Source organism: Trichosurus vulpecula, chromosome 7 (genome assembly GCF_011100635.1).
Source record: "Trichosurus vulpecula isolate mTriVul1 chromosome 7, mTriVul1.pri, whole genome shotgun sequence".
Classification (NCBI taxonomy): domain Eukaryota; kingdom Metazoa; phylum Chordata; class Mammalia; order Diprotodontia; family Phalangeridae; genus Trichosurus; species Trichosurus vulpecula.
The window spans coordinates 257,753,662-257,768,736 of NC_050579.1; the positions used below are offsets into that span (position 1 = coordinate 257,753,662).

At 38.5% G+C, this 15,075-nt stretch overlaps 1 protein-coding gene across 1 annotated transcript in view; it reads left to right on the forward strand.

The window, feature by feature from the left end:
- BTN1A1 (butyrophilin subfamily 1 member A1) overlaps positions 1–12,606 on the forward strand; it is a 52,997-nt gene extending 40,391 nt beyond the window's left edge. Inside the window, 5 exon segments of the mRNA XM_036768391.1 lie at positions 4,739–5,020; positions 9,634–9,783; positions 10,429–10,449; positions 10,535–10,561; positions 11,924–12,606. Coding sequence (XP_036624286.1) covers positions 4,739–5,020; positions 9,634–9,783; positions 10,429–10,449; positions 10,535–10,561; positions 11,924–12,606 — 1,163 coding nt within the window.
- Positions 12,607–15,075: the final 2,469 nt, after the last annotated feature.

A 15,075-nucleotide genomic window follows, 5' to 3' on the forward strand; every position in this document is an offset into this window, starting at 1 on the left:
ACAGATTATGGGAAGATGAAAGGATTTTGGAATTGTTGGAGGAAGGAAGTTTGTAGATGATGGCAAGATCGAAGGTATAACCATCTTTGTGGGTGGCTGAAGTGGAAAGTGAGTAGGTTAAAGAAATGAATGGTAAGGGAGTTTAAAGCAGAGTTGAAGTCTCCTAGTATGAGATCATCTCAGGGTGATGGCACTAGCATTAAGGGGAATTGCAAAAGGCTTCTTCTTGCAGAAAATGGAATTTTAGCTGAGACTAAGGAAGCCAGAAGGTGGAGATGAGGAAGAAGAGGAGGTTAGCCATTGAAAAGACTGCTGAGAAAAGTACGGAATTGTACCTTGGGCATCATTTCTTTTTGAATTGCTTTGAAATCCCACTTTAAAATGTGGTATGAATTTAATTCTCCACAAAAAGCCTACTGTGATAACTCATCATGGCAGGAAACTGATTCTGGATTCTTAAAGGCTTTGCCAGAGGAGGCCATGGTCTGCAAGTTCTACCACGTTTATAAAGGGTTCAAGTGTAGCCCTGAGAATAAATTAAATCTGTTTCCAAGTACCAGTCCAGCTAATCATAGAATCACACATCACAAGTAGGTTGGCCACATAGTAATGAAATAATTTGGTTGTAGCAATCCATGAAACAGAAAAGATTTAAAATGACCCTAAGTCCTGCATGTTTCCCTCCACTTCTACAGGAACAGTGGCAGGGTAGTGGGAAAGGGGACAAAGAGTGTCTGTTTAAGACTGTCTGTAAGAATCACAATTTTTAGATTATAAACAAACCTTAACATGATCATTGGTACTCAATGTGAGGTTCTTATCTAATAATCAACCAGTAGCTTAGTGGTAGAGTTGCTGAATCAGAACAATCTCAATAATCTTCCTATAAACAAAACCAGGAAGTTGAAACTAAATGGAAAGATGTCTTACAATTACTCCCGGAGAAATTAAAGAAAGATATTGGCAGAGTGAGTTTTATCATCCTAAAGCTACAAGAAACATTATTTCATGGGGCATTTTGAAGCTTATACACCAACATCATTTGTAAGGACAAAGTGGTAGCTAACTTCTTTGTGAAATTTAATAAGGCCTGGGAGAAAATTTTTATAATTTCTCTGATGAAGATTTCATATCTCAAATATATAAAACACTTTGTCAAATTTATAAGACTACGAATCATTTCTCAATTGATAAATGGTCAAAGGGCACAAATAGGCAGATTTTCAATGAAGAAAACAAAACTATGTCATACAAAAAATGCTCTAAGTCACTATTGATTAGAGAAATGCAAATTAAAACAACTTTAAGATATCATCTTACACCTATCAGATTGGCTAAAATGATAGAAGGGAAAAGTGACAAACGTTGGAGGGGATATGGAAAGATTGGGACACTAATTCACTGTTGGCGGAACTGTGAACCGATCCAATCATTTTGGAAAGCAATACGGAATTATACCCAGAGTTATAAAACCGTGAATGCCCTTTGACCCAGCAATACCACTATTAGGTCTGTTTCGCAAGGGAATTAGGGGAAAAGGAAAAGAACCTATATGTTCCAAAATATTTATGGCGACTCTAGTTGTGGCGGCAAAGAACTACAAGTTGTGGGGCTGCCCATCAATTAGGGAATGGCTAAACAAATTGTGGTATGTGACTGTGATGAAATACGATTGTGCCATAAGTAATGATGAGTAGGTTAATTTTAGAAAAAAAAAACATGAAAAGACTTGCATGAAATAATGAGTGAAAGGAGCAGAACCAAGACAACATCGTACATCGTAACAGCGATATTGTCCTAAGAATAACTTTAAACAACTAAGTCATTTTGAGTATTATAAATACTCAGCTCAACTACAAAAGACCTATGAAGAAAGATGATCTCCACATGCAGAGGAAGAATTGTTAAATAGAAGTATGTTTAGTATGGTTTTACATGCATACATACACACATACAGATATGTATGTGTGTATGTATGTATGTATATTTATACACATATTAGTGTCTAATGGTAGCCTACTCCAGAGTGAGGTGGGGAGGGAGAACAATAAAGAACAAAAGAAAACTTAGAAAGAAGCATAAAATAACAGTGTAGCTTTGAAAATGATGTCTAGTATTTATTACATAGGGTTTTTTTTAAATAAACAGTGTAAAATGGGGGGGAAATAAATTTAATCACATCTTCCAAATTAAATCAATATGTATATCTTATATATCCAAAGCAAAAGTGGAAACAGTGAGGATAGGGAGAAATATATATGAAATACAGTTCATCTTCATCTTCAATGAGGAAAGAAATTATAGGATAAAAATTTGTGTATTATGTAGAAGCCTCATGCCTCTTTATCATGTACGCTATCTTAAAAAAATAGCAATTGTTAGGTAGCGTGAACACCAATATCACAAGGAATGAAACTGACCATATTTTAATAGACTGGAAAAGATTTATTACGGACATGGAAATAATCACGTTTTGCGCACAGTCCATCAACCTTTCAGTTATCAGACAGATCAGAATTTACAGTAAACAAGAAGCAAGAAAAGTAATGAGAAAAAGAAATAATATTAAATTAATAATATTTAATCTTAAATTATTTAAACGATCTATAGAAAATTAAAAATGAGAAATGAACAAAACTTATACCAATACCAATACAAAATTTTGTTCTAAAGTTACGAACCAAAATTAATTGCTACAAGACCAGAAGAGGACAGAAAGCCCCTTAGTTGGGAAATATTTTACCTGCTTGCCAAATAGAGAGAGGGTTAACAAAGGCAACACCAGGTTAGAATATACATTTGTCTATAAAATCTTACAAAGAAGACTAATGGATAGTTTATGAGCAGTATTTTCTCAAAAAACTGAGAGAAGCAGTGGAGGCTGGGGGTGGGAGCGAGGCAAACTCAATCTAAAGAAAGCTTAGCAAGATATCCAACCAAGCAAAGTCGACCCAAGCACATTCAAGGATGAAAACCTAGAGAGGAAGACAAATGGTGGACAAATGACAAGCTCTATTTGCTTGTGAGTCAGTCAATAAATATTTATTAAGCACCTACTGTATGCCAGACACTGTGCTAAGCACAAAGGCAAAAGATAGTCTCTGCTCTTTTCTAATGGCAGAGACAACATGTGTACAAACAAGTTATGTACAGGATAAATTGGAAATAGTCAACTGAAGGAAGATACAAGAATCAAGAGAGATTGGGCAAAGCTTTCTGTAGAAGGTGCAATTTTAGCTAGGACTTGAAGGAAGCTAAGGAAATCAAGAGGCAGAGATGAGGACAGAAGGCATTGTATGCACAGGGGACAGCCAATAAAAATTATCAGAATCAAGAGATGGAGCATCTTGTTCAAAGAACAGCAAGGAAGCCAGTATCACAGTACGGAAGAAATAGAAAGGAGTGAGAGACTGTCAAGAATGACAAGGAGCTTTCAAGGCTAGATACCTGGGAGAATGGTAATACAGTTGACAGTAATAAGGAAGTCGGAGGGAAGAAGAGATCAGGGATAAATATAACTAGTTTTAGATACGCTGAGTTCCAGTTATCTATGAGATATCTAGTTTAAGAAGTCTATTAAGCATTTGGAGGTTTGGGTATGGGGATTAGGAGAAAGATTAGAGCTGAATATACAGATTTGAGAATTTTCAGCATAGAGATAATAATTGAATCCATGGGAGCTAGTGAGATCACCACTTGAAATACTATAGTGGACCCAGGAAAAAGTCTTATGGGACATTTTATTTTCATATTCTCTCTTTCTAGGTTTCTACCTTTCTATTCTATTTCAAGGATTTCTTCCTTTATCTTCTGCTTGGTTGTTCTATTTCAGTTCTGCTCTGTAGAAAAGAAGAGAGAGAACTTCTGTGATATAATTTTAGGTTTGCAGATTCAGTCTTTGAGAGGTTTAGTCAATTTAAAATGTGATTCTACAACTGAAGTATGCTACTGTGACTTGATGATCCCTCAGCTGTATGATCAAAACTAAAAGGAGAAAGAAATAATATTCATTTCTAAAAACCCTATCCATCCTTCAAGGACCGGATCAAATCCTGTTGCCACCATGAAGTGTTACCTGACTGTTCCCACCTATGCTAATTTCTTTCTATCTATGACCTCAAATGCATTTATAGTCAGCATCAACTTGGCTCAGCATTTAGTTTTTCTCTAATTGCTTCATGTGCATTATACTAATTTCCCCCAACTCATCTCTAAGTTACCTAAGGGCAGAGACTTTGCCTTAAATGTTTCTTATATCTTATAAAGCACTGGACAGTAGACATTTAATTGATTGATTCTCTACTGTAACCCCAATACCAGAGCAGTGGAAATGAGGAATGAACAGTAAATGAAAGAGGGAGCACTTTCTAGCCCTTGAGGTACTAACAGCCTGGGGCAGACTGCAGTGATAACAGGTAGGAGTAATGAATGGATTAGAGTGTTAAGAGTTGGCCAAAGACCCAAAGGAAGTCTACTCAGTTCCCTAGAGCAGAATCATGCATATGTATGTGCATATGTATATGTATGTTTATGTATGTAAATGTGTATGTGTATGGATATGCTATATATGTTGGTATATATGTATTCACATACTTGTATATTTGTACATATATCTATTTACGGCTAACATATGTCACTAGACTTGCCGTTCTAAGGGTTCCATTTATCCCTTCCTCCCTTCCACCCCTCATGCCCAATGGATCTACTAAAGAATTCAGATGAATTTTTCTCTCTCCAGGCCTGGGCTCTGATCCTCATATTCATATGGAAGCTTATGGAGATGAAGGCATCCTCCTAGAATGCACATCAGTTGGATGGTACCCAATGCCCCAGGTGCAATGGAAAGATCTAAGAGGAGAGATGTTACCACTTTTGTCAGTGTCCCAGACACCTAATGGAGATGGCCTTATTACTGTAGAAGCCTCTGTGGTTATCAGAGACCATTCTGTGCGGAGTGTGTCCTGTTCCATTCAAAACCCCCTCCTCAATCTGGAGAAGGTGGTGAGGATTTCTATACCAGGTTAGTTCTTCCCTAAGCTCTGTTTATGTTGAGTTGCTAAAACAAAATTCTTTAACTGGCAATCACCTGAACACTTGTAAGGCCTTCCTGACTAAAGCAATGGAAAATTAGCCTTCCCTTTACTCCACTGCAGACTTACTCAAGACTGTATCACAACTACTTTACTAAAACTGTGAAGATTTCTAAGAACACAAAATTATTCATAAAGTAGATAAAGAATCCAATTATGTTCAGATTAGGAAATCATTTTAAAATAGAGATCTTTTGATATTGGACACCTCTTTCCAGAGACAAAGCTCTTTCTAGTAAGACCCTTCTTGACAAAGATATCATTCATTGTGGTCACCTAAGATGTTCATTGTTACTTTGCTCTCACCTTTGGTTCAATCTAGAGATATCCCTAAGCTTGCTTGACTACAAAGGGAGAAGATATTCTTACCAGTTCAGTACAGCCTGTCTATGGTTTATGCAAAAGAGAATTCCAGACCTAAATCACCACCCTCTTAGAATTGTACAGCTCTCCTGGTCAGCCAACTTCCATAAAATGTCTCCAATGGGTCCTTTGTTCTATTCGCTTTCCAACTCCTCTGACTTCTATGCCCTAATTTCATAAAATTACAGAATCTTAGAGCTAGAATGGACTTCAGAGGCCACCTAGTTTAACCTATACCTGAAGATAGAAACTCTCTACAACATATCCCATAAATGGTTAGATAGCCTTTGCTTGGAGACCCCTAATCAGGAAGAACCCATCACCTCCCAAGGCTATCTATTCCACTTTTGAATAGCTCCTACTTCTCAGATCTAAATTTGCCTTTTTGTGACTACTACACTTTGACTCTAGTTCTCCCCTCTGGTACCAAGCAGAACCAATTCAATCCTCTTCCTACTTAATATCCCTTAAAATATTTGAAGACAATTACTATCTCCCCAAAACTTTCTCTTCTCTAGAAGTTGAGCACCCTAAGTTCTTCCACTCGATCCTTATATGACATGATTTCAAAGCCATCAAGATCATCCTTATTACCCTCCTCTGGAAATTCTCCAGCTTGTCAATACTCTTCCTGAAATGTGGTGCCCCAAAATAAACACAATACTTGAGATGTGATATGACTGAGATAGAGAAAAGAGTCACTATCATTTCTTTATTCTTTGTCACTAGGCCTTTTATTTTAAGACAAAATTAGATTGAAAAAATATTGTTCCCTTGGTCCGCCATCCCCACTTCAGACAGGCTCCCTTTGGTACCAAGGAAATTGAGAAAATGAAGGTATTGACCCCTGTATGACTGCCTATCAGGAGTTTTGTTTTAGTTTCATTGGCTGTTTCTTTTTTTCCTCAGCCAGAGAAAACCTCAGTAGATGCTTTAGGGCAGGGTACTTTATTATCCTGCCTTCTACGTCTGGTGAATTTGAGTAAGAACATTAATTTGAAAATGAATGCATAAAAATATGCATGTAATACTCAGTATATTTGGCTTCTAAAACCAAAAGAACTTTTTCAAAAGAAAGTCAGTTACTACCATCTGGCACTATTGTGAGTTTGCCAAAAAATAGGTAGAAATCCACTTTTACAATTCTTCAGAGGTTCTATGTCACTTGCTATACACACATCCTGGAAAGACAATAAACATGTCTTGCTGTTATCAGGTCAAGAAATGTCTACAATCACTTCTCATCCTCTTACTCTTGACCTTTCTTAATAAAAATGCTCTGACAGCACCTGTGAAGTTACATTATCATTTCTTGGACAGCAAGTTGCTGCTTGCTCAGAAAAACTCTTCAGAAAGAGCTTCAAATCTATTATTTATCCCCAAGGGATTGATATACCTATCTTCCATTCTACTCAGTATCACATTTTTCTACTCTCCAACATGATGAAAGTCAGAATTTTTGCCTGCCTTTTTTCCTCTTTCTTTTTCATGTTACAGATCTTCCAGGAAAATTTCATTCTTTCTGATAAATTGGAAAGTGAAGTACCATTCTTCATGTCCTTTTACCTTCTCTTTTAGGAGGGACACCAGCTCTCATTGGAGTATAAATAAAAGTTACTTGGCAATGGAAGAAATATAAACATCACATTATCTATTCAGGTCTCTACAAAATTCTTCCTATGCTCTATATACTCTATATTTGCTACAAGTAAGTTTCTCAGTTTATTATGTGGACTTGCGAGTAGCTTCCTCTGGTTCTCCTCTAGTATTGGGAAGTGCTTCTGAAGGTTTTCAGCCTTATGGGTTGTCTCCCTCCCCACTGTAGCCCCACCTGACAACCATACCTCTTTCCCCTTGTCTTATGAACTTCCTGCCTTGTCTTACCCATTTGTCTACCTACTTTCTCTTCTTCACTTCCTTTTCCTTCTGCTTGAGTTCTCTTCATCTTCCTTCAACTTCCCAAGTCCTCTCAAATTTCTCCTCCCTAATTCAGTCTTTGGCCTTCTTCATAATTCTATAATCCTCCCAATTTTCTTCACAATCCGTTTTTCTCCTTCAGCTCAAACTCTTCTTTGGGTTTTTTCCCACTGAAGTCGGAAGTAGATTGATCTCTCCTTTAGATGTAGAGATTACAGGCAGCTTTTTTTTTATTTGCATTAACACGTAGTTAGTTGTATAGAATACAAATAAGATGCCATTTTTTTCCCAAGAATACCCAAGAAGCTATATAGCATGGGGGAAAAGTTGGTTTTTCCTTTTTCTTAAGGCCACTTCCCAAATACCATAACTAATCATAGTCTCCCCTTGGGCAATTAAGATTCTCTTGGATTTGATAATGTATACAGAGGAGTTTCTTCAACTCTCAGACTCTAGCAAGGAAAGTTGAATCTCCAAAATGTCTTTCTTCTAACTCCTAATTATCACATTTTAAGTTTATATTATATTCAATATCTCTTGTCTTTGAAGAATTCTCTCCCAGAGATCTACCAGGTAAATTAATATGTTTATTCTTCAGTCCATGTTGGTTAGTTTACTTGTTTGGAATATGACCCAGGAAACAACCTAGGTAATCCTCATATCATTCAAATAATTTCACACAAAGAAAAACCATGACATGGATATATACTACATACATACATTTTCCTTAATTATTTCAGATATGTTCCCTACCTCATAGGGGAAGGTAGAATAGGAGTAATTGGTAGGAGGAATAGTTGAGAGTATGGATAGTTCAACACAACCTACCCCCATTACTAGAATAAAATAACCTAAATGATGTATCCTGGATCATACTTGAACATGAACATTGAGACCTATTGTTTTAGCATTTTATTCAAGAAGTCACATTGGTATAGGAGATAGGGAAGGCAGATGTCAGAAGACATGAGTTCAAGAAATCGTGGCATACTCTTACTCACCGTGTGACTACAGGTAAGTAAGTCATTGAACTTTTTTGAGCCTCTCTGAGTTTGTTTATCTATAATGTGGAGATAATAATAATTGACCATACTCCACAGCAGAGGGCAGCAAACTATAGGTTTTATTTTAAAATATATAAACCATTCTTAGTTCACAGGTTGTACAAAAACAAGCTGTAAAGTTTGCTGACCTCTGCTCAAGAAGGTGAGAGGTAAATTCTGATGGATGAGGAACTTCTTGCTCAATCTCTCTTACAACTAATTGTACTACCTCTCTCACCGGGCTGTAAGGAAAGTCTTTTTAAATCTTCAAATGGAATACATTTGTGAATTATTAATCCCCATATAATATCCTGGTGCTTTCTTTTGATTTTATCTTTCTCTAAGTGCAGTAACCTCATAAGCTTGATGAGATACTTCCTAACCCAATATTAAAGTTTCCTTAGCTAGACTCTCATAATTCTTCTAAATATGTTCCAAGAGGGCTCTGGCAATGAATTGGCTGATTTTTAAGGTCCTTCCCAGGTCTATATCCTGTGATGTTGGGATCCTATATTCTAAACATTCTGAACTAAGAAGTCTCTACCTGAAAGATGTTCAAAGGGAAAAAATGTTTAATTATTGAAACCATCATTGTCATCAGAAGAATAAGTATATAGCATTATTGCTGAGACAAACCAAGAGAAAAGGCTGGGATCAAGCAACTCTTTCACTCCTGATTCCATTTTGGTTCTGAACTGGAAAAATTATGATTTGGGTAAAAGGGATGGAAGGGGGAAAGAGCTTTTCCTTCCAACCCATAATTATAAGGTGTCATACTCAGTGACTTAGAGAAAAGGAGGGTATTTCCCTTCCACTTCCTCGCCATCCCTTCAGTCTCCATGCTGAATTTATCACTGAGGGAGAAAATCAGACATCAACCCTGTCACGACTATTTTAATGCTTTATACCACATGTCTGTTCTAAGATAACTCAAAAGATTCTTCTCTCCACCTTCCTACCAAATAAACTTCCACTACTAGCAATATTTCTGGATAGACAAAGAGTAATGATTGTTGCCATCAATGGACCCCCAGAGAGAACCATGAGACACAAGTAGGAGCCTTGAAGAGAAGAGAGCAATAAAATAGATAACTCTGAGATTAATCCTCTGCTATTTGCCCACAACCGCTACCATTAATTTGACCGACCTGTTTGTCTCAAGGAAACTGAATTTTCTTGGTGTTCCTTCTAGACTATAACTCTCTGGAATCTTGTTTCAGGTCCCTTCTTCTCAGAATTATCTCCTTGGATGATATCTATGGCTGTGATTCTTACTGCTCTTGGACTTCTCACTATTGGCGCCATATTTTTCATCTGGAAACTACATAGAAACAAAAACAGAGAAAAAGATAACAAATCCTGCAACAAAGGTAGAGAAATCATAAATAGAATATATAAAGATTAGGAAAAGAGAGAAATTAAAAGAAGTAGCTTCAATTCATTTAACCAGATATGCCAGGTAGCTTCTCAGACCATAGGAAAGGAGTTATAAGATTAAGAATGCTTTCACCCTTATTAAGCTTACCTTATGTACTGCTCAATGTCTGAGTTTTTTCGAAAGTAAATATATGATTGGGGATTTAATAATTAAATATTGAGAATTCAATGTAGCTATCATTCCTCCTCCTGCCTTGAAACATTTCCCTCTATTACCTAAATTCAGAAAGGATCTTTTACGTAGTGGAAAGATAAGTGGGTTTAATACAAAAAAATGTGGTCTGAATCTTAGCTCTTCTACTTCCTACCTGTGTGACCTTAGGAACTTACTTAATCTTTCTTGGCCTACCTTATCTGTACAATGAAGGAACTGGACCAGATGATGCCCAAGGTCCATTCCAGCTCTGAATGTCTGGCGATGAACCAACAGGAACTTCCTGAATATTACAAAGAAAATGAAAATGTTCCTCATTCTTGATTTGTTGATCATTCTTTAATAATAGGTATCCATAGAAAAAAGACAATCTTCCATTGTATATTTGACTATAGTTAGTCATTTATTTCTGTTCCTTCTTCAGAGAAACTCCAGGAAGAGCTAAGTAAGTTTTTTCCCTCATTGTTCTATTTACAATTGTATTCATTTCTTCTATACCACGGAAGTGACATCTTTCTATTTCATCACAGGATGGAAAACGGCTCAGTTACATGCAGGTGGGTGGTCCTGATCTCATTTCTGTCTCTGTAATGCTCCTTTTTCCCAAGATTCTAGAGCCCTAAGATTTCTGTGACTTGATAGAGATAATAAAGTCAAGAAAATCTAGGTTTGAACCCTGCCTCAGATACTTACTGATGGGGTTTGGGGTTGAGGGGTGCTTGAGACTCCAAAGTACTGACAGGCCAGTTCCTGCCAAAAGAATTCAACTCAAGCCTTCTCAGGCAAGGAAAAAGACAAAGTTTATTAAAGATTTGCCATAATGGGTTGTCTTAAGAAATCTTACCCTTTGTGATGCTTGTTTTCGCAAGTGGACCAAATTCAATCTGAGCTAGATTGAATCTGAGCCAGATTGAATTTGGAGGCAAGATGAAACATATACAGAAAGATTGTGGGAGGGAGTGAGGGGTGGTCTTGAGTAGTCTGGGATGACTAAAGGAGGGGTTTAGAGTGGACTGGGGCGACTGGGGTGAGGTCAGATTCCAGGGTGGGAAATAGCTGAAGGCTACCTGGAGATAAAAGACTACAGAAGGCTAGGGTACCCAAGCTAGGGTATAGATATTTTGCTCAGCATCAAGGGTGGGAAGCAGCTGCATAATAGAGGGCTAGGCTAGGCAGAGATTTGGGCCTAGATAATGAAAGACTTATGGCCTTAGGCAAAGGCCAGATCTAGTGGGAAGAGTCCAGGAGAGTTCAAGGGTGTTCCCAGAAACTGTACCCTCATCATTACCAACTATATGGCCTTGGACAAGTCATTTAACCTTTCTTTCTCAATTTCTTTAGTTATAAAATGAGGGGATTTATCCTTCCTGCCTCTGCATCTGCGATTCTATAATCTAGGATGTTATGAACCATATCTATGTACTTTTTGATGAAAAAGAAAGAAGTTGTCAGGCAGAAATTCAGAAAGAAATAGATTGTAGTTGTAGAAAGTCATCTCTCCAAAAAAGGAATCATAAAATAAGGGACATTTTCCTCTTCTCTTGTGTTCCCACTTCCCACAGAACTGAGGAGGTATATTCAAGTCAGATTAAGAAATGTGGCTTATTTCTAAGACAAAAGAGGTGATTCAAGACCTTTAAAACTTCCCACTGAAACAAAAAATTTACCACGTACCCCCACTTAGCTTAAGTAGCCCTTATGAAAACCAACATCTTTTGGGGTGCTTTGTACTCCCCTCCCCCAGGTGAGCTATTGCTCTGCCTCTTTGAAGAGTCAAGCCTGACAGAGACTGTTGGGGGCAGATAGAATGAGATTTATTCTTCCTGGAGAGTCTTAAGAACTTCTTATTCCCCTTCTCTGAGGACAGGGAAATGAACTCTCTGGAGCCTGCATTCACTGACCTCTGACTTTCTCTGCAGTTGATGTAACTCTGGATCCAGACACAGCTCATCCCCATCTCTTCCTGTACGAGGGTTTGAAATCCATCAGGTTGGAAGACACACGACAGAAGCTGCCTGACAAACCAGAGAGATTTGATTCTTGGCCTTGTGTACTAGGCCGAGAAGGTTTCACCTCAGGGAAACACTACTGGGAAGTGGAAGTGGGAGATAGAACTGATTGGGCTATAGGAGTTTGTAAGGAAAATGTGACAAAGAAAGGATTTGATCCCTTGACCCCTGAGAATGGGTTTTGGGCTGTGGAGTTGTATGGAAATGGATACTGGGCCCTTACTCCACTCCGAACCCCGCTTCCTCTAACAGGGCCTCCTCGCCGTATAGGGGTATTTTTGGACTATGAATCTGGACACATTTCCTTCTATGACATGGCAGATGGATCACACATCTATACTTTCCCCCAAGCCTCCTTTTCTGGAACTCTCCGGCCTTTCTTCTGCCTTTGGTCTTGTGGTAAAAAGCCCCTTACTATCTGTCCAATATTTAACGGGCCTGATGAAGTCACTGTCATCGCTAATGCTCATGTCCCTTCTAAGGAGAGCCTAGTGACGCCCACAAGATCAGCTCCTGGGGATATGGATACTCCCCAAAGGTCCAACTCCAAATTATTCCCAACCCAACCCAAAAATGGGGCCTTGGATCATTAGGAATCCCTTTGTCTTCCCTTCCCTTCTCTTAGGTCTATAGCTGCCTACATTACCTCGCTTGTCTGTGGCTGCCCATGGGGCAATGAACAGGCTTGTGGAAACTACTTTGCTTCTTCCACAAAGGGTTATGGAGATGGAGAGAGGGATTTAAAGGAGGCTAAACTTAAAACTGCTTGTGTAGTAGTAGCTAGGGTGAGGATTTTTCTAACCTATTGCTGCTGGGCATTGATAAAGGAGAGGTGAGGGAATGGGTCAGGTAAGGTTACATAAGAGAGATAAAGCAGAGCATTCTTAGTGATGTGAATCGGGGAGCTGTGAAGGACAAGGACTTAAAACAGCAAAGAAACCAAATGGGACTTAGGGAGTGCTAGAAAAAGGAAGATTACAAATTAACAGGTTGAGTTCAGAGAGATATGTTGGGAGCAAGATTAAGGAAACCGAAAAGGATATAAATATGAATGAGAAAAGAAATACACTGTGAAAGCTGTGATGGGGAAGAGGAGGCACCCTCAGTGGCAACATCATCAGTCATTTCCTTCCTTTGAGATTTCCTATCCCCCCCAACCTCTCCCTACCAGGACGAAGTGTACCATACTACTGTCTTAATAGCATCTACCTCTGGAGATCCAGGGAGAGAGGGGAGGAAAGGAAGGGTAAGATTTGAAGGAAGGAAGAAAGGAGGGAGCAAGTAAGGGAGGGAGGGAAGAAAGAAAGAAAGAAAGAAAGAAAGAAAGAAAGAAAAAGAAAGAAAGAAAGAAAGGTGGGAAGAAGGGAGGGGAGAAGGAAGGAGAGAAACAAAAAGAGAGAGAACTAATTAGTTCATCTGAAATAGTCCCTACGAGTTGATTCAATCCCAGACCCAAACCCTGGCCTCTCCTTCATTATTTTCTTCCTGCTATGTAATTTAATCTAACTTCATTTCATTCCTGTCCAACAAACCCTGCTCCATCAATCCTGTTTCACCTGCAGCTCCAGTAAGGATCACTGAATCTTCACTCTGTTTTACATTGACCTTATTTTTACCTCAACCCAATTATGTCCAACCCCTCCCCCCACACACAAATCTTCAGGGATTTTTTAACCTGTTCCCCATCCCAATTTGTTCTCCCAAATCATCTTCAACCTTTCTCTATTTCCTCAAATAATTTGACCCCTTATTTTATTTCTCTCTCAGACAATATATATTTTCTTCTTTAGTACAATTCCTCCTAAATGCTTAAGTGTTTCAGGTCCTCAGGAATGGATTAATTTAGTTTCCTTAAATAAGTCTCCATGGGTTCTTCTTTTTCACACATATGTATCCTTTATCCCTCAATGTACTTTAAGCTCCTCAAAGGAAAGGACCACAATTTCCATTTCACTTGTATCCTCCATATCTTTTGGCCTAGGGCTTTGCTTATTTGTTGGCACTCAATAAATAATCCTGACTATGCATCATCATTCTATGCGTCATTCCACCTGGGCAGAACTGTGACAGAAGCATGTCTACCTGGTAACTGGTGCCCATCACCAATGCCTAGGATCATATATCAATTTCTCCCAGCAAGAAAAGAATACAAATTCCTTGTTCTTTTCACCCCGCCCCCCACCCCAGAACCTGTTAGCCCCACAAATTGTCTCGCTGTGATGGTGAGTTGAAACATTCCCTCTTCGGTGTCTACTTTTCTGCAATCAGTCGGGAAGTATTTACTAAGCACCCGAGTTTGTACTTCCAAAGTGTCACCAACAAACTAAATGCATATTACTCCTTCCATCCACTCCCTCTTTCTCAGCTCTTTGTGTCTTGGTTCTGGTTTCTTCCCATAAGTTGAGGAGATTATATAACTATGTTTCAATACAGCAATATTTTGAATAGACCTGTGGTTTCATCAAAATGGCCTAGTTGTTTGGAATTCAAAATATGCACACCTTCCCATCCTCATGTGGTATATTCAGTGGGTGGCTGAACTTGGGTTCTGGAAATTCTGTATTCAAATCCTGTCTCTGATGTGTGCTAGCCTGCCAGTCAGTCAATAAACATTATTAAGCCCCTGCCAGGCACGATGTAAACCATATGTAACATCAGAGGAAGTCAAAACTTCCCTGAGCCCCATTCTCCTCAACTCTAAAAGGGGGATATTAATAGCTGTAGCACCTACTTTACAGGACTTTCGTGAGGCTCAACTCATATAATGTTTGAAAAGAGCTTTGGATACTTTAAAAGTGTCATATCAATGTCAATCATCATTGTTCACTTCCTCTCATAAATCCTCCACAAGAGGTATTTGACATACTGCTACAAGGAGAATTGTGTCTCCTGCCATCCTCTTGGTAGTAAAGGCTCAGCCAATTAAGAGAAAAAATTTCCACCTTGACAGAGACAGTTTTTTGGCCAAAAAATAATTATGAGAACAAGAGAGCCACGTCTTTGGCAACAGGGATGACAGGAGTTACATCGCTAGATCAGGGTTCTTCCTTAAACTGTTCTGT